The following is a 20,610-nucleotide window of genomic DNA, read 5'->3' on the forward strand; positions in this document are numbered from 1 at the left end:
ATGTAAGATTACATGATGTGTTTGGTTTGGATGGTGGAATATAATATTACCTTGTTTGGTTAAGGGTTATATTTTAAGTTATATGAATTAATTTATAATAATGTCATCAATAATATATATATATATATATATATATATATATATATATATATATATATATATATATATATATAATTTATGTGTATGTATTTATTTCATTTATTTATTTATATGTATGAATGTATATCATTTGCTTAAATATTAAAAAAAAAAAGTAAATACACACACACACACACACACACACACACACACACACACACACACATATATATATATATATATATATATATATATATATATATATGTGTGTGTGTGTGTGTGTGTGTGTGTGTGTGTGTGTGTATTTGACTGTATAAACATATATTTATTTTATTATTATTACTATTATTATTGTAAGGATTAGTTAACAAGGGCAAAGTTGGAATAATTCAAGGTAATCTAAGATTACTTAAGAAAATGGGGGTAATCACATTATCTCGAAACATTACCGCCACATCAGTTTTCAGATAATATAACATTACCAGGTAATCTCATAACTTGAACCAAACAAGGTAATATAACATTACCAGACTCAGATTACCTAGGTAATCTAAGATGACCTGAACCATAATATATTAAAGTTCATAGGTAAGTTTATCTTTACTATTTTTTAAATTAATTTTTAAATGAAATTTTAATAAATATATTACAAAAGAAAATAGTTTTTATGAAAATAAATAATGAAAAATTAATAACTTATTATAAATATTATATTAAAGGGTAAGTATTAATTATTTTTAGCTAAAATTTAGAAATGGAGGTTTATATTGATTGAAGGAATAAGGGTCAAATAGGACATTCAACTGCACACAATAATTCAATTAGGCCACTGAAGCTAAAAAGCCAACAATTGGGTCCCTAAACTAACCAATTTCAAATAATTCTTCCAATTTGAAGGTTTCCAACAGGTCAACAGGTTATCCTTCCAAATAAATTATTTTTTAAAAAATAAAATTTTAAAATTAATTATTTAAATTAAAAAAAAAAAAAACAGGATCGGCCGGAGACGAAGAAACATGGAGACGAAGAAACTGGCCGGAGATGGTTGTCTCCGGCCGGAGACTGTTTTTTTTTTTTTTTTTTTTTTTTTTTTTTTTTATTTAAAATAATTATTTTTAAAAAATAATTAATTTGAGAGGATGACATGTTAAGCTGTTAGAAACCTTGAAATTGGAAGAATTGTTTAAAATGGTTAGTTTAGGGACGTAATTGTTGGTTTTTTCAGTTCAGTGGCCTAATTGCATTATCGTGTGCAGTTCGATGGCCTATTTGACCCATATTCCTTGATTGAATGATGATGTATACATTTATATTAATTAGTGTAAGTTAGTTTATTAAAATTGAAAGTTTAGAATGTTAATTTAAAAATGTCAAAAGTTTTAGTTAAATTTGCATGATAAGCCCGACAACCTGAGATCTTAAGATTAGGGTCAAGAATTTTGAACCAAAAAAAGAAGAAGAAAAGATTAACTCGAACCAATAAGTCAGACATCCCGAATCCTGATAGGGTTAGCTCGAAATCGAAACCAAACGGACTAGTTTGATTGACATCCCTACCCCGATAACATTACATATTTACATGCCGTATAGTGATTTTATAAAGTGGCTTGTATCATTTACATGTCATGAATTAAATCCTAACCCGTCGACGTCATGGGTGAATTTTTCGTGTGTTTCGTTCTCTTCCGCGCTTCATTTTGTTTCTATCATGACGTCTCGGAACTATCTTTTTTGGCGGACTCAGCTTCTGCCCTTTCTTGATGGTCAAGGCCTGTTAGGGTTCATTGACGGGAGTACGTCGTGTCCACTGGAGGAGTCGCCGGTTGCTGCTGCTGGAGCTATTGATGTGGTTTCTGCCTCTCCGGCTGCTGCTCGTGCGGCTTGGCTTCGACATGACAAGGCTGTCCTTTCTCTCTTTATTTCCTGGTTGTCCGAGGAGATGATACATCTTGCGGTTGGTCGGACGTCTTCCTGGCAGCTCTGGTTGTCGGTCGAACAGACTCTTGGATTGACGACTCGGGCTAGAGCTCTTCGCTTGGTATTGCAAGCCTTGAGGCAAGGAGATGCCTCCATTCCAGAATACCTTGGCCGTGCGCAGGTTCTCATCGAGGACTTGGCACTCGTCGGTCGTCCGGTTACTCTCGAAGACCAAAATATGTATATTTTCCGCGGCCTCCGGTCTGAATACCGGCCTCTGGTGGCGTTGTTGATGAGAAGTGCTCCGCTGTCGTTGAGCGAGCTGTCGGATTTTCTGGTCTCTTAGGCATTCATCTGTGCCGACGATGGTGCTGGGGTTGCTGCTGCTCTGGTGGCCATGGCAGTTCAGCGAGGCGGTCACTCTGGAGGGCAACGTGGCGAAAATAATCGCGGTTGCCGTGGAAAGGGTCACGACCGTGGTAGAGGTGGCAGTGGAGGTGGAGGTGGCGGCCGTGTTGGTGGTCACTCCGCTGCTTCCTACTTCCAGTGGTATGATGGTGCCCCTGGTCCTCGGGCTAACGTAGCTTATCCAGTGGATGAGGCGGCTTCCGTTGGTGCCGCGTAGTGGTTTTCAGACACTGGTGCGTCGAATCACACCACCTCGGACTCGTCGCTCATGACTTCCGCCGCTTCGTATGCTGGTTCGGACACTCTTCGTGTCGGTAACGGTAAATGCTTAACTATTGCTAGTACTGGTCTGCATCGGTAGCTTCTCCTACTAAATTGTTTCAGTTGTCTGATGTTCTTTATGTTCGGGGTATCTGTGTCTTTGTTGTCTGTTCAGCGTTTTGCTATGGACAATAATGCTTATTTTGAGTTTCACCCTGACTGTTTCTTTGTGAAGGATCGTTTAACCAAGGAGATCCTCTATAAGGGTCATGCGTCGGGGGATCTTTATTCCTGGCCTGTGTCTCGCCAAAGTCATGCAGCGATAGTGGCCTCTCATGCTTCTTCGTCCGTTTGGCATGGTCGGCTGGGTCACCCGCATTCCCGTGTTCTTCGCCAGATTTTAAATATTTGTTCGCCTAATTCTAGTGTTAGTGATAGTTCTATTTCGTGTCGTGCATGTATGTTGGGTAAATCCTCTTGGTTTCCCCTTCTTCGTGTTGAAACTACTACTACTCGTGTCTTAGAACTGGTTTATACTGATATTTGGGGCCCAGCGCCGTTGCTTTCTGTTAATGGATTTCGATATTTTATGTTGTTTGTCGATGACTATACTCGTTTTATTTGGTTCTATCCCATGCGTGCCAAAACAGACTTGTATGACATCTTTGATCAGTTTCGGTCACTTGTCGAACGTTTGTTTGGTCAAAAGATTATTCCTGTTCAATCTGATTTAGGGGGAGAGTACAAGCGTTTACATAACATGTTTGTCTCTCTTGGCATTAATCATCGATAATTGTGTGCTTATACTCACGAGCAAAACGGTCGGGTAAAGCGTAGGCATCGTCATGTTGTGGAAATTGGTCTAGCCTTACTAGCTCAGGCTTCGGTTCCGCAGTGTTTTTGGGATTATGCATTTGAGACTGCGGTCTATCTCATCAATAAAATGCCTACCCATGTCCTAAATAATGATAGTCCTCACGTTCTTTTGCATCGGTCTCCGCCCTCTTACTCTTTCCTACGTGTTTTTGGGTGCCTTTGTTATCCGTTGTTGCATTCATATAATCGTAACAAGTTGCAATACCGGTCTGCCCCTTGTGTGTTTCTTGGTTACCCTTCCTCGTTTCGTGGCTATCGTTGCCTTGATCCTGCTACTAACAAGGTTTTCATTTGCCGTCACGTACGGTTTGATGCAACCGTTCATCCGTTTGCTACTTCCTTGTCTGTGCATGCTTCTAAAACTGTGCCGGTTCCACCTTGGGGAGTTAGCGATGTGTGTGTGCCTACTGCGTCGGATGCTTGTGCCATGCCCCTTGTGTGTTTCTTGGTTACCCTTCCTCGTTTTGTGGCTATCGTTGCCTTGATCCTGCTACTAACAAGGTTTTCATTTGCCGTCACGTACGGTTTGATGCAACCGTTCATCCGTTTGCTACTTCCTTGTCTGTGCAGGCTTCTAAAACTGTGTCGGTTCCACCTTGGGGAGTTAGCGATGTGTGTGTGCCTACTGCGTAGGATGCTTGTGCTATGCCCACTGACTCCGAGGTTTAGCAAGTGGCTGCTTCCAATGCTGCTTCGTTGGCCTCTAGCTCGCGGACAGTGTCCGATTCTATTGCGGGTGGTGTTGTGCCTATCGGCTAAGCTGCTCACTCTCGGCCGGTCAGACGCAAGCCTAAGGAGCCACAGCCACACACACATGTCATGGTTACTTCGGAGCAAGGGTGTGACCGAGCATGTTGCAAGGGTGTGTCAGCGGCGTTATATGCAGGATATTCTGAAACGTACAGGTATGGTTGACTATAAGCCTCACGTCACTCTGGATTCACTCACTCGGCCCTCTACGGCTGTCCCGACTCCATACGCGAATCCTACATAGTTTCGGAGTCTTGCTGGGGCTCTGCAATATCTTACTGTTACGAGATCGGATCTCTCTTTTGAGGTGAACAGGCTTTGTCAGCACATGCACTCTCCCACCACTGAACACTGGCCATGCTCAAACGCGTTTTGCGTTATATTAAGGGAACTATTCACTTCGGTTTTCATATCCACAAGTCTCCTTCTGTTGCGGTGCATGCTTTCTCGAATTCGGACTAGGCTGGCGATCCAGATGACAGGAAGTCTACTTGTGGGTTTGCGGTTTTTCTCGGCAGCAATCTGATTTCCTGGGCTTGTCTGAAGCAGCGCACAGTGGCTCGTTCTTCCACTGAGGCTGAGTACAAAGCTCTTGCTGATGTCTCTGCAGAGGTTACATGGCTGGTTTCTTTGCTCCGTGAGCTTGGGGTAGATATGGCGGTGCCGCCTTCTCTTTGGTGTGACAATCTCGGGGCCACGTATCTTTGTGTCAATCCTGTGTTTCATGCTAGAACGAAGCACGTGAAAATCGATTATCATTTTGTTCGTGACAAGGTGGCTAAGAAGGAGTTACAAGTGCATTTTATTTCCACTAAAGATCAAGTGGAACCGCTACCTGGTCCACGGTTCACGTTTCTTCGTGGCAAGCTCAATATCATTGACTGTCCACCTTGAGTTTGAGGAGGAGTGTTAGGAATCCATTATCTGTGAGTAATTGTATTGTGATAGGACTCGTATTATTGTATTCATATACTCTTCTACAGTTTGGTATTGTGAATAACATAGTCAACACATTTCTCATCAAGATCAATATGATAAAATAAAAAGAATAAAAAAATTAATTAGCTTGTATCGATAAAGTCAATAATTTGATAGAGCTAGCCCGAAACCTTCTATGTTCACCACGTGATCAACCCACCGGTACAGAGCTACACATATACGGAGTAATATCTTTATCTTTGTGTGAGATGATGAGTTGGGGTCATGATTATTTGTGGGGTGGGGTGTTGACGCTAAACTACGAAATATTTGAGGGCCAATTCATAATATTCATAAGATTGAGAGGTTGAAATTTAATTAATGGCTATAGGAATGAAAAAGGTTGTACGTATGTGATTTCATCGTATTTGAGGAAGAGGAGTTGAAGAAAAAGAAGCAATTTAGGAATTAGGAAGAAGATGAACTACGAGAAAATTCCCCAAGAACCGTATCCACCTCCTGGTACTCCTACTCCTTCAATTCCGTTTCTGGATTTCAATTTTTTATTTTATTTTAAATTTAAATTCCCCAATCCAACTATACTATGATGCTCTCTCTCAATTCTCAATTCTCAATTCATGTTTCTTTCTTGTCTTGATTGATAATATAATAGGGTATGGGAGTGTATATCCTCCGCCTTCCGCGCCACCACCGCCGCCCTACGAAGCCTACCCGCCTCCGCCGCAATCCGTATATCCACCACCTCCAGGCTATCCTTATCATCCTCCTCCGCCGCAGCAGCATCCCGTCGGTTATCAAGGATATTTCAACAACCAGCAGCCCCCTCCTCCTCCATCACACCAGCCCTATCCGGTTTACCACTGTGATCATCACCATTGCGATGATGACAGTTCTGGTTGCATCTCTTTCTTGCGAGGATGGTATCATGCTCTTTAACCAACCCTCTCTTCTCTTCCTAGTTTTGCTTAGTTTCCTTTCCTTTCTTTTTTTTTGTTGATTGGTTTCTTTAAGCTGCCAGTCTATTTGAAATTGGTTTATTTGATAGTTTTAGGGCAGTGCTTGAAATCCAGAACCTTTCATCTTATGCTACTCTCTGCTTTTCTAGGGATGATATTATTATCTAATATCTAGTATAGCTCATTTAAGAAATGGGGGCAATGTCTGTTCCATTCAATTTCTGCATCTGTTAGCTCATCTCCATCTCCTTCAACCTTAATTTTGATTCAGGATTATTGGATCATTTGCTTGACATTTAATTTGCATTGGTTGAATGGTCCAAGCATTTCTGGAAATTGCTGCAACAGCATTCTAGTTGTAAATTTGTGTAATCCATAGATCTAAGCTGAAAACAGAACACCCATCACCTTCTGCTATGCAGATAGGCCCTGTTTGATAACATAGTTAGCTCATCAGCCAATTTTGGCTTATTTGACCACTATTAGCTGTTTGACTTGGTTAAACAATCAATATGAGTGTTTAATTAATTAGCTTTTTGTAACAACTTATTGCTCCAAAATGCTAAAATTCAAAAAGCTGCTCAAAGCAGCATTTTCGATTAGACTTTTGAGAAAGTCATTTTGCATGTAATCAGCTATCACTAACAGCTAATTTACCAAATACTTTTCTACAATCAGCTAATGTTATCAAACTAGTCAAACCCATTAACCCAATAAGCTAAAAGCTATCAGCTAACAGCTATTTACCAAACACCTCCTATATGTTTTGGCTTAAAAAATTGAATCTGAATAAGAGATTCAATTCATATTTATTTGGTTTTTTCTTCTTGAATCGTTTTTAAAGCTGCAATGCTACCTAACTATAACTTTCTCAGTCAATCTTTGGCAATAGATTGCATAATGCGTAGTAGTAATTTTTTATTGCCCAGTTGCTTTTTAAAAATTTTAAGCATTGCTCAATCCGTCGGCTTTCACTGTAGTCTGTGTATGTAAACTCATGCATTCTAATTTACAATAATGGTATATTATTTTTCTGCAGTGTTTCTTTAGTGTCTAGAGCTCCATTTGATACAAAAGCTTTTAATTTTGTTTTTGATGATTTCTTTTTATTTTTCTTCGTACACCTGCAGTTTTGCTGCTCTATGTTGCTGCTGCATATTGGAGGAGTGTTTTTTCTGATCCTTTCACTATACTTCCTTGACATTGTTATGGTGGGAAAATTGTGGTTATTGTTGGATTTGTCAGCTTTCACTGGGTTGTGTATCAGTGCCTTTGTATTTTGTGGGAAAAACCTCTGCTTATTATTATTATTTCTCTTCTAAGACATCTACCAGTCATCATGTTATCAACTATTATTGCTCTTATGGGACATTGTGGTATATTATTGTTGTAATTGGATGAGCTACTGTATATTTTTCTATTAGAGTTGATATACATATACTGAGTGTTACAAGCCACACCAAATGAAATCTGTTGTTGGTTCTCTGTATGAAGTGCATTTCTTGAGATTGGCTAACAATATAATCCCAAATTAGAGGTGGCCACGGGTTGGTTCAGGGTTGAAGCAATCCTGAATCGGTTCGGGAAAATGCGGACTTGGGTTTTTCTGGGCCTAGAAAGAGCTTAGTCCGAATTGGAACCGACTTATAGAGAACCGGCTCTGGTCCTATAAATAAAGCCCGTGGCCTAGCTTGAAATTGGCCCAGACTCAAGTTCATAACCAGCTCATAACCGGCCTAGGCCGGGCAAAAATAACACTATGCAGCCATGGCAGCAAAGCATGGCAAAGATACCATGCTTTGTTGCCATTGCTATTGGTTAACGATTTCATTACTGCAAAAAATTTGGCCGTTGCACGGGCCGATTGGGGTTTTTATTTTTATTTTTATTTTTTATTTACTTTATAGGAATAAGGTCCAAATTGGTCGAACAAAAAAACGGACAATTAGGCCATTGAACACTTCAAATGTATGCATGCAATTTCACTTGATAGTAAATTACCACCCATTTTATCAAGTTGTCTGTTTACGTGGATGGTGAGATGACATTTTTAATAATAAATTTTAAAAATTAAAATTAAAATTAATTTTTTTTTTGAAAAGAACGCCGAGATGGTCGTCGGCCACCCTCTTCCCCGGCCCCTCCTCCTTCGTCTATGGTTGGAGACGAAGAGATGTGTCTTCGTCTCCAACCAGAGATGAAGGAAGGGGGAAAGAGGGGGTGGCGTGTGACAGGTCATTCATTTCACGCCACCCCCTTCCCCCTCCTTCGTCTCCGGCCGGAGATGAAGGAGGAGGGGGAAGGGCCGACGTAAGCAGACAACTTAATGAAATAGATGGTAACCTGCTATCTGGTGAAAATGTGAAATTGTACGCATTTGGAGTGTTTAATGACCTAATTACATTTTTTTAGTGGCCAATTTAAACCTTATTCCTACTTTATATATACCCTTAATTCATTTTTACCAATAAAAATTCTCAACACAACACTCTTACAACAATTCTCTATACAACATAATTTTACTCTGAGTTCTACTACATGAACTCCCAAATTTTACTCCCTCATTTGTACTCCCTGAGGTGACAAATCAGGATTGGTTATTTTTATTATGTGGGTTCACATAAAAATGTCTACATCAAAAACATGTGAGAGGGAGTACAAGTTGAGAGTATAAAATGGGAGTACACCAAGTATTTTCTTTTTACTCTTTACAAATTTTATTACTCTTATTTATATTTAATTCTTTGATTTTTTTTTTCAGCCTCTTAAATTTTAATATTTCAAATTTTCAATTTCAATCTATAAATTTTTAATAACTTATAATCCTATATTTTTAATTCCTATACTCCTAATCTCCTATGACTTATAGTGACAATCCCGACAAGAGGTCAATTGATTTTTTTAATGAAGGAGAAGATTCACAAGAAATTGATCAACGTCAAATTTTTTCTACTCAAGAATGAATAGTTGATGTCAATCTTCTTCCTAGTCATGGACAAGGGGAGGAAATGAACAACATGGGTTTGGCAACAACTCAAAAAAATACTCATTGAAGGATCCTCTAAGCGATATTTAGTACATTGTAAAATATGTGCAAATATGAAGGGGAGTCAAAAACCAATTTCTTGACAATCCGGAACTAGTGGCACAGGAACAAACGCAAAATTGCTGGGGTATGCTACCACCGGTGGAGATATTTTTACTTATTCACGAGAATTAATGATTGAAGAATTTGATAGATTTATAATTGGTGATGAATTATCTTTTAGTTCGTCCGAAAGTACTCATTTTGAAGATTCATTAAAAAATTCTTTATAATCACAATATAAAAAAGTACCTAGAAGTGCTTTAAAACGTGCTATCTATACAAGTTTTTATATGTCAAATGTTATGTTAGTTAATTATTTTAAAAATTTTAATGGCCGTGTTGCTTTAACTAGTAATACTTGGACAACTCCTCAAAGTGAACGGTATATTTGTGTTACTTGTAATTGGATACTCCAAAAAAGAATGATTGGTTTTGAATTGATGGAAGAATCTCATACTGCTTTTAATTTAAATAAAAGAAAGAATAATAAATGTTTTGGATGAGTTTGGATTAAGAAATAAATTGTTTTCAATTTCTTTAGATAATGCTTCTTCCAATACTAGATCTATAGATCTTTTTACATGAAACCTTATCTTTATCTGTTAATGGTCAATTATTGCATATTAGATGGTGTGCTCATGTTCTAAATTTATGTGTTCAATAAGGACTTCATAGTTTGAGTGATTTAGTTGAACCAATTAGAAAATGTGTTAAATGACTTAGATACAATAGAAACAAAAACAAAAAAAAAACAAAAAAAAACAAAAAAAAAAAAGAAGGTGAATTTAAAATATTATGTGCACAACATAGTTTAAAAAAGACCCATTTTAATTTAGATACATCTACTCAGTGGAGTTCTACATATAAATTGTTATGTGAAACGGCTCCATATCATGAGGTAATACATACTTTGTATAATAGTAATCAAATTAGTGATGCTAGTGTAATTACAACTCAACATTGGGAAGTAGCTAGTAATGTTTGTGCAATTCTTCAATCGTTTGATAGTGCTACAAAATCATTTTCTTTATAGCTTATGAGCCTAATATTCATTTAGTTGTAATTAAATGCATTACAATTGTTAGTATTCTTTCTTCTTTTATTGGGGATCTTATTTTGTCTGATTTAGTTCAAAATATGATACATACATTTGTATCATATTTTAGTGATATTTCTTATATTTATGGTTTAGCTGCTGTATTTTGTCTGGTTTAGTTCAAAATATTTCTTATATTTATCGAATGGATTATTAGAATTATATTATAGCGCTTTGTATTTTTCAAACTATGTTCAATGTGTTCAAAAGTATATTGATGATTGTTCTAGTTTGTTAAAAAAAAATTATATGATGAATACTCTTCTATTTATGCACCACAATCTATTGATCCTGTTGTTGTCCATAAGAGTAAGTGACATAATTCTATTGTTTCAACAATATTAAAAAAATCAAAGGGTAGTGGTAGTGGTAATTCTTCTTAAATAGATACATATTTGTCTTCTAGTTTTGAAATAAATGATGATTATCATATACTAACATTTGGAAACGAAACGAAACGAAACAATATTTTTCTTTTTTGTTAACAATTGCAAAGGATATTTTTGCATGTCCTGCTTGAACAGTTGCATCTGTGTCTACTTTTAATGCCGGTAAGAGAGTATTTGATGATAAGAGATCAAGTTTTTCTCCGGATTCCATCAAAATTTGTGTCAAGAAGGGATTGGGATAAATGCCAAAAAACACTCAAGATCAACTTGCACTAAATGAAGAGGATGGCATAGATGAATAGTTGGCTATGGATACATCATCTGAAGCTACACCTATTGTTAGTTCTCGTGCAACCTCCGCCGGTACTTCCGATCAAGAATGAGAATGAGCTAATATCCATTGAGGTACGTACCAAGAACTACGTGGGCTTTGATTCCTCTAAATTACTAAGGATACCTAGGCATCTTAATTTTTTACAATATTAAGAGAAAACCCAATCATTTTTCTAAATCATTAAAAATAGAGATTTTTCGCAAAATTGCCCTCGACTATTGCTCATTCTCAATTTTGCATTTTGACGTTCAATTGCATCCAATGTGGTCCTTTGACTTTTAAAAACTCTCCCAAATTAGTCCTCCGTTAAATTTTGCGTTAACTCACCTTGAATTTTGAGGGCATTTTAGTCAGTTCACACACTTCGCGCCTATTGCAACTGCCATATAATCCCTTCTTCTTCAACGTCATCAACTTCGTCAAGATAGAGGTACCACTACGGAGATGCAATCCCTATGCGCATATGTAATTGTGGCAATGAATGGAGGATTCAAACGTCTTGGAGTAGCGAAAATTCCGGTTGAAAGTTTTGGGTTTGTGGAGGGAGCCATGTTTGTCAATATTCCTTATCTAATTTTGAATTCTTCTTTATTTTTAATATTGGTCAATATTTGGCAGTATTGTGAGCATTATTGAAATTGTTATTGACAGGGTGGTGTGGGATGTGGATTCAAAGAATGGTTTGATCCTCCAATGTGTGCACGTGCGAAGAAGATAATTCTTGGTTTATTAAGAAGTATGAATAGAAAAGATGAAAACATTGAGAGGTTAAATGCAATGTTAGGATTCTTTGTTTCATGATAATTATATTAGTTTTTTGTTTGGTGTACTTGTACTTTAACAGAAATGAAATTGATATCCTTAGTTGTAGAATCCCTTTGTATTGATTGGTAGTTATGATTTGGACTAATTCTCAAAAATGTACTGCATTGCTTATTTGGTAGCACTGTTTTGGTAAATCTGCAATAGCACTGTTTTGGTAAATATGAAAAATGCTAATGCATTTTGTGTACTGCAAGTGAAGTAGCCAACACATAACCATTTTGCTAATACTGCAATAGAAGTACCTAATGCATTTGGTACACTGGTAAATGCAAAAATGTGAAACTGGAAATGCATAAGTATATTGGTAAACTGGAAAAAATGCATAAACCATTTTGGTAAGCTGGAAAATGCATAACTTTAACCAAGTTGAAGAACTTGTCATATATTGCAATAGAAGTAGCCAAAAGAGTTGCACCAAATTGTTTGCAACTTAGAGCATTGATACACAGTATACCAAAACATTTATACATGCTTCTGTATACCAAAAAGATTGACAACAAAAAGCAATAATGAAGTAAAAATAATATTATTTCGAATTTTTAGAGGAATGCTGTAGGATAATGAAGAAAAAAAATAATTTTATTGAATTTAGATAGGTTTATAAAGTTTAAATAGGGAGAAAAAATGGAGTTTAAATAGAGAGATAAAACATTCAAAGTTGTTAGAAAGAAAATTTGGAATCTTGGGGTTGAGGGTTGGATTTCAACTATTTATATTTGAGAAGGAAAAGTCCATAAAAGTCTTACAATAAAAAGTCTACAAAAGTTGATAACTTTTTGAATACCACATGACTTTTAAAGACTCTTGAAAAAGCACGTGTATCTTGAAAGCAAGATAAAGCCTAAGATTCCGACAAAAAGAACAACTTAATAATTAAGCTGGACTAGCTCCAGGATCTAATCCAGACAGAAAAAATAAAAGCTTATAATGCAAGTAATAAACGGAACCGTGCACCAGGAGATGTTAATGCAGTTCGGAGCCTCACTCCTACCTCTACGGGGCCGCTCACGTCAATCCAAATCCACTAGACAAATAACAGGAGTACAAAAAGAAAAGATAACATTACACTTGAAGTATAAACTATATCTACTCCAGAACCTACTCCAGCGACTACGTGGACTTGACGTGCAAGCTATCTTCTTCGCATCATGAACCCTTCCTGAGATCTTCTTCACCAGTGCACCACTGCTCAGATATCCAACAAGATATATCAGAATAGAGAAAGCAGAAATCTTCTTAAAAAGGCGTGAATTGGAATGCTAGACAAAGTAGCATTTTATAGAGGTACTTGAGATGCCTCATTGATCTAAACTTGCGCATCTTATAACTCCTTATTTTCAACTGCTCTTTTGATTTAAAGATCCCTGAGAATAGGGTCTTGACTAGAACCTATTGACCAAGAACATCCTTTGCTGTCTTACCTCCTGGCACTGATCCAGTGAAACAAACCTTAACTAATATTCTTTAGCCAATTAACTACTTTAAAAGGACAACTAATTCAAGCCAACATAGTAGGATCCAATGTGTAATATTTTTACACTTACAACTCTTTAAAAGTCTTAATCGAATACCACACGACTTTTAAAAAATCTTTAAAAATCTTGATTGAATACCACCTAACTTTTAAAGACTCTCTAAAAGTTTAAATTGAATACCTCTAAACCCTATAAAATGCTCACATTCAGACAATATGAACACACATACACAAAGTAAAAAGTGATTCCAATACATGCAAAGTACAAAGCAGTACAAAGCATTTTTTTTTTCCATGGGGCTTTCTTAACCTACTGAAACACACAAAGAGCCAATAACACTTCCACTGAGGCTTGAACTCACAACCTTCCAAATGAAAGTCTAACCCGGATACCATTAGACTACATAGTCTTGGTTGCAAAGTACAAAGCATAAACAAAGTAAAAATAAACTTGGAATACTATTTTTTTTTTAGAACACTTGGAATACTACTGTAAAGTCTAGAAGAAACATGGAATCCATAAAAAAACAAATATTGAATCCGTAAAAAAAATAAAATTGCTTACCATATATTGGCAAGGTAATACTCCCAGTACTTCGAAGCCCCATGGAATCGTCCTTGATACTTTAACTCCTTCGTAAAAAACCTTGAGCAAATTTAGAATTTAGGGTTTGTGTTTTTGATTTGGGGTTAATTTTTGACCGGCAAGGAGTAACGTAAGACAACTAGTAGTTGCAATAGGCGCGAAGTGTGTGAACTGACCGAAATGCCCTCAAAATTCACGGTGAGTTAACGCATAACCTAACGGAGTACTAATTTGGGGAAGTTTTTAAAATTCAAGAGACCACATTGGGTGCAATTAAAAGTCAAAATACAAAATTGAGAATGAGCAACAGTCGAGGGACCATTTTAAGAAAAAACTCTTCAAATAATTAGGGGCAACGCCATCCAAGTTGGCCAGACTGTTGACTTGATAACCAGAATGTTCCAAGATTAACTCTTAGTGAAAGCCTTTGTCGGCTAGGGTCACAAGGTGTGATTGAGTTACAAAGCATGATTTATCCCGTGCACACCCTCGAATAATGGTTACAAATTTTCCTTGCCAAAAAAAAATTTATTAACCACACCATAGACAAAAAGGGAAAACAGAGTCGAGTTATCCAACAATAAAACTATATTGCAACACAACATTTGAACACGACATGACATGTTCCTAATACTTCAATTGGCCATGTAAATCACCCTCTTTTAATTTATAACGATGAACATAATCATAATATATAGTTGAAATAGAGTAATTAACAAGTTTGACTCTGTGTTTATTTATTTAATTTAATTTTTTTTGTTTTTTTTTTTTTGTTTTTTGTGATGAAAGAGAGGCTAAGCTAAAAAACTATCTAATTCTGCAAGTGAACGCTTCCCCATCATCGCGGACTAGATGACCTATCAACCCTTCCATAGCTTAGGTGTTCGACAAAGGCACCCAAGTCTTTTTCTTGAGCTAGGTTGGCTAAGAAATTGGCGCAACAATTCTTTTTCCTGAAGACATGGGCGAAGAGGATACCATCAAACTTCATAACCATGTCCATGCTTTAACAAGGTGCCATAAGTGGCGTTGTCTACTTCCTTATTACCATTCATGAGATCAATAACTGTCTTAGAATCTATTTCCACAATCACCCGAGCAACCCCTTTTCACGACAGAGTCGTCGACCCTCCCTTAGGGTCCACAACTCTGCCATGAAGCTATTAGCCCTTCCTATTTTTGTCGTGAACCCCAAACCAAGTCCCTAGTCTCATTACAAACAAGGCCGCATGCCAAAGCCATACCTGAGTTATGTTTGGAAGGCCCAGCCGTGATCAGGAGGTAACCATTGGACCCACGTAGAGCTCGCCTTGGTTGTGTTTGTAGGCTTCGAGAGATCTGACGTCTCCTTAAGGTGAGTAGCCACCCAAGAAACACTTGCCAACGGTGTCACCTTCTTTTTATTGAAGACCCATTCATTCCTGACCAGAGGGTGAGGACGAAAGTTTCCTGTTGGTAATCCTGGAGCAATTCGCCTTAATCCAGTCTTCAACAGTCCAAGAAAACGGAAAGCCAAAATGAGGTGGCGTCGCTGTAAGATTCCAAGTGGGTTGAGCCGTGTTACACTCCCACAGCAGATGCCGCAGCGTCTCTTCACTGGTGCCGCAGCATTCCTCAGTAATCTTCCCTTCAGAATTAGCCAGATCAGAGGAAGGTTTTAATATTTTCCCAGCAATTAAGCTTCCAGAGCCAGCTCTAATCATCGTTGTTCTCCTCTATACCTGCAATGCAAAGATAAACAGACTTTACAGAGAACATACCTGCATCATCCTTTGGCCACCCAATGGAGTCGAAAGTCTGGTTGTCAATCGGAATTGCCACCGCGCGAATAGAGTCTACAACCTCCTCTGGAAGGATCTCTTGCAGCTTTGGAATATCCCAGACTTTATTTTGCAAAATGAAATCACTCACCATGCAATTGTCTAAGCCATCAGGTATATTAAAGGAGTTATCAAGCCCGAGTGGTTTAGACCCCACCCACGCACCAATCATTCCACATGTTGATAGATCGCCCATCTCCAACTATCCAATTTGCGTTAGAAGTGATTGTGTTTCTCCCTATGTTAGGAATATAGCGGAATAATGCAGAAGCAAAGAATCGAAAATTGAAAATTATAGAAGTTAAATAATAGGGAGAATATATATAAGTGACAGAATAAGACAATTGCTAATTTGGGAGATTATAATATATATATATATATATATATATATATATATATATATATATATATATATATAAATCTACATGAGAAAAATAGAAGAGATAGATAGATGAATTGATAATGATGAATTGATGTGTTTATTACCAGAAAAGCAGTAAGCTATTTATACACTACAATAAGAGAAATATGTGGCATGCACTTGGAGGAGAGTAATTTTAGGTGAAGACATGCTTGGATGGTGGGACACTTGCAGCACGGTCAAGATGAAGACAAAATGTGGTCTGTTGGAAGCTGATAAATTTGAGCCACAAAGACATTATTTTCTAACCATCTCCACCTTGGATCAAATTCATTGTAGAATTAACAACTGGAACAGTCGACTAAACTCAAGCACTGCTTGATCTTAGCAATAGGAAGAGCTTCAGAATATCAGGATGTATCACCATCAACCTCCTATGCGACTGAAAGAGCATAAGAAACCATGTTGGTTTCATCATCACTAGCATACCTAGCAGGTTTTTTAATTGTCCTCCTAAGACGATCCATAGCAATGGAATACTCTCGTTGTGGCTCGACGAGAGGTGCGGTGCTAATAGATGCATCATCTTTAGTATTACCATCAGCAGTAGTAACACTATCAATAGGCCTGAATTCAAACTCCACCTTCTCACCAGTACTTTGCGTCTCACCTGTACTGGGAACTTTTTCAGAAGAAAGTAGTGCATTTTCGTCAAAAGTGATATCTCGACTCAGAATGACTTTCTGAGAATCAGGAGACCGTAGACGATACCCTTTTGACTCAGAGGCATAACCAAGGAAAATCAATTTGACAGCTCTTGGGTTTAATTTACCCGTACTGGAATGAGCATAAGCAGGACATCCAAAAACTCTTAAGATAGAGTAGTCAACAGGATTACCTGACCAAACTTCCTCTGGAATTTTGAAACCGAGGGATGAATGTGGAGATCTATTTACCAAATAGCAAGCAGTAGAAACGGCCTCGGCCCAAAAATCACGCCGTTTCCATAACCCAGCATTAGAGAGCATACAACGAGCTCTTTCCAATAGAGTCCTGTTCAAACGTTCGGCAACACCATTCTGCTGGGGTTTACCAGGCAAGGTCTTGTGCCTGGCGATTCCATTTGCCGCACAAAAGTCATTGAAATCTGACTCACAGAACTCCAAGCCATTGTCTGTCCTGAGCTTCTTGACTTTTTTACCTGTCTGAGTCTCAACAAGTATTTTCCACTTCTTGAAAACAAAAACTGCCTGCTTTTTATGTTTCAAGAAATAGACCCAGACTATACGAGAAAAGTCATCAATAATAGACATAAAATATCTACAGCCTCCCATAGACTAGAATTTAGTTGGTCCCCATAAATCGGAATGTATATATTCCAATACATCTTTGGTACGGTGTGTAGCAGTAGAGAAACTAACCCTCTTTTGTTTCCCAAAAACACAATGCTCACAAAACTGTAATTTACCCGTACCTGAACCACCAAGGAGGCCTTTCTTGCTCAGGAGATGCATGCCTTTCTCACTCATATGCCCCAGACACATATGCCATAATTGAGTGAGATCCGCATCAGACATCGATGAGGATACCGCTACTGAACCTGTCACAGTACTGCCATGCAAGACGTACAAGCTTCCAGAACGAGAAGCTTTCATGAGAACAAGAGAGCCTTTTATGACTTTCAAAACTCCACCTTCAGCTATGTACTTGCATCCCAGAGATTCCAAGGTGCCCAAGGATATCAGATTGCGTTTCAAAGCAGGAATATACCGAACATTGGTAAGAGTCCTGATAACATTATCATGAGTTTTAATCTGAACACTTCCAATTCCACTAACCTTGCATTGGGTATCATTACCCATCAAGACAACTCCACCATCAACCGGTTCCAGAGAGATGAACCAGTCTTTGTGAGGACACATGTGGAATGTACAACCTGTAACACCCCCCAAACAAGGCCCAATAAAAGCCCTAACACATGCATATTAAACAACAAAACTAGCACAACGGAAGATAAAAACTGAATCTGGATAAAAAGAAATCCAACGGGGTGTTATGCCACGTCTACCAAACCCAGTAAACGCTACGACGAACAATCTACAAGTGTATAAAACTATCCCAAAACATCAATCTAACTACATTGGGCGCACAGGCCACAAAAACCACAAGATAAAGGTGCTAAGCTACCAGGCTCTAGACATCGCGCTCGTCTAAACATCACCTGAAAGATACAAAGATAAACATGGGACGACGCCCGGTCAGCGATAATGCTGGTAACCCACCAATACCGTTAAGTATCATATATAGGTAGATATAAGATAGAAAACCATTTTCGAAACGGAATACATAAGTATATAAGTTAAAAGCCAAGATCGAAAGACAACACAAGACTCATCACTCTCAAAGATAACATCGGGAACACATCCCAAACCACAAAGGTTACCACAACACGAAGGAAATACAACTCACCCATGGCAACACATGCCCTTGTGACTACACACGTCACAAGAAAGAGAACTCACCACAATGGCTACACAAGCCCTCGTGACATCACCCATCACGAGTTGATATGCCTTCCTTATGCCCTGTTCCAACCTTATGGCTACCCCCAACCTTATACCTTCTTCCACCATTACCTCCAGGACCCCTGTACAGCCAAGTCCAACCTTATTCCGCCGGGACCGTCGTCCCCCACCAACAACCCGCCTATAAGACCACCAATTTCATAGTACACGAGGTACCGTACACACACATGGCACACATGCCCGGATAACACATGTTATCCCCCAATCACGCGAACCTTTCTCGAAGGAACACAGCTCCATAATCACGTCACGGCCACCACGAGGACCGCTGCAATACCTTGGTGACTAGCGTCCCATACCACTAATCGTGCAATCCAGGTAAAGCCACACACGCATAACAACTCACACGAGTCAAGCAACGGATTACAACGAAGGTATGAAACATACTCAATCAAGGAATGGGTCACCACCCAACGACAACAACGATGTATAACACAAGTTAACATCAACCACACGGAAGGTACGAACAACACACATGCTAGCATTAAGACAACAAACTAGCATGCTTAACAACGGGGAAACTCAAGATAGTTCCGAGGAACACACAAGACACCTCTTGGTTCAACGAAGCACAATGTTGAACACTTAGCACGATTCAAGACACCAAAGAGCCTACATGGATACCTACCATATAGTTCTAGACCTACGAAACATCAAGAAGACGCTCAAATAATTCCACAAAAGAACAACGGGAAGTCAAAAGATCAAATACCTACCGAGACAACCGAATCACGGGGAACAAATCCCACTCCAACTCCAACCATGTACCCGCGTGTAGACCCATGGGTAGTGCCCCACCCGTGGTTCCGCCCGCGGGAACAATATCCCACGAGGCTGTGTACCCGCGGGTAGGCCGGCGGGTGGTGTCCCTCCCGCCGTTCCGCCCGCGGGAACATACCTGTTCCACAACTAATCCCTTCGGGGATTTTTTTCTCCAACACAAATTCAAGTCCAAAACATGCCAAATCTCACCAAATACAACAAAATGACTTGAACCATGGAAAATGCCAAGCAATGGCACAAAGGAACCCTAAACACAAGCTCTAGATATGCAATATCACAAGATAAATGCATAAACCCTCACATTTCATAGCAAAACACAAGTAGAATCCAAGAAATCACATATAGGTAAGCAAAATAGGTTTTGTAGAGAATGGGTTACCTCTTGTAGACCAAAAGACTTCACTTTACACCACAACAACTCCCCACAAAGCTTACTTCTCAAACCCACTTCAAGATCAAACCAAAAGATCATAAAGATCCTACCTTTAAGAAAAAGACAATTAAGATAGAACCAAAAAGACTAGACAAGCTTAGATCTTACCCTCCTAGATGCCCAAATAGGTGAAAGGTTGAATCTTGGAAGCAAAACTTGGAATCTTGACAAGGGTCTCAACTTGGCTTGAAGAATAAGCTACTCTTCTTTTCTAGAGAGAAGATGGAGATATTTTCTAAGGATTGTAAGGAATGAAATGAAGAAGTCTTCTAGGTTTATGTTACAATACTAACTCTTGATGAAAAGACAAGGATACCCTTACTAAACTTTAGAAAGTGTAAGGAACAAGGGAACTCCTCTCAAAGCACAAGGTACAACACAACTTAAAGATTGACTAGTCAAATACTAGTCCTTGAGTATTAAAAATCAGGATTTTAGGAATCAATTCCTCAAAAGAATTAGAATTAATTTCTCAATTAATTCATGGATTGAAATGTGGATTTTTGGGGTGTCACACAACCAGAGTCCAGAATCCACTCGGTTTCGCTCCGTTTGCAACCGGGGCTAACAGATAACATAACATCGCCTTCTGAATCACTTTCAACAACATTAGCTTCAACGGACTTCTTTTCTCTATCTTGCTTGTTCTTT

General features: G+C 38.4%; 2 protein-coding genes across 2 annotated transcripts; both read left to right on the plus strand.

The window, feature by feature from the left end:
• The first annotated feature begins 1,786 nt into the window (after positions 1–1,786).
• Positions 1,787–2,341, plus strand: LOC109179097. The gene has a single exon (XM_019328666.1). The coding sequence runs from the start codon at positions 1,787–1,789 to the stop codon at positions 2,339–2,341; it is 555 nt and encodes a 184-aa protein (XP_019184211.1).
• A 3,271-nt stretch (positions 2,342–5,612) lies between these two features.
• On the plus strand, positions 5,613–7,638 carry LOC109178685 (cysteine-rich and transmembrane domain-containing protein A-like). Its single transcript, XM_019328221.1, has 3 exons — positions 5,613–5,730; positions 5,882–6,149; positions 7,316–7,638. Exons 1-3 carry the CDS (start codon positions 5,688–5,690, stop codon positions 7,362–7,364), a joined length of 360 nt encoding a protein of 119 aa, XP_019183766.1. The 5' UTR covers positions 5,613–5,687; the 3' UTR covers positions 7,365–7,638.
• The last annotated feature ends 12,972 nt before the right edge of the window (positions 7,639–20,610 follow it).

The sequence above is a fragment of the Ipomoea nil genome, unplaced genomic scaffold (assembly GCF_001879475.1).
Source record: "Ipomoea nil cultivar Tokyo-kokei standard unplaced genomic scaffold, Asagao_1.1 scaffold0179, whole genome shotgun sequence".
NCBI classification, from domain to species: domain Eukaryota; kingdom Viridiplantae; phylum Streptophyta; class Magnoliopsida; order Solanales; family Convolvulaceae; genus Ipomoea; species Ipomoea nil.

What these genes read in the sequence shown, in the direction of transcription:
- LOC109179097 (XM_019328666.1), top strand. Translation starts at nt 1,787, where the DNA reads ATGACGTCTCGGAACTATCTTTTTTGGCGGACTCAGCTTCTGCCCTTT.
- LOC109178685 (XM_019328221.1), top strand. Translation starts at nt 5,688, where the DNA reads ATGAACTACGAGAAAATTCCCCAAGAACCGTATCCACCTCCTG. An exon ending in AGAACCGTATCCACCTCCTG is followed by an intron (nt 5,731 to 5,881) that starts GTACTCCTACTC and finishes ATAATATAATAG; the next exon opens with GGTATGGGAGTGTATATCCT. An exon ending in ATCTCTTTCTTGCGAGGATG is followed by an intron (nt 6,150 to 7,315) that starts GTATCATGCTCT and finishes GTACACCTGCAG; the next exon opens with TTTTGCTGCTCTATGTTGCT.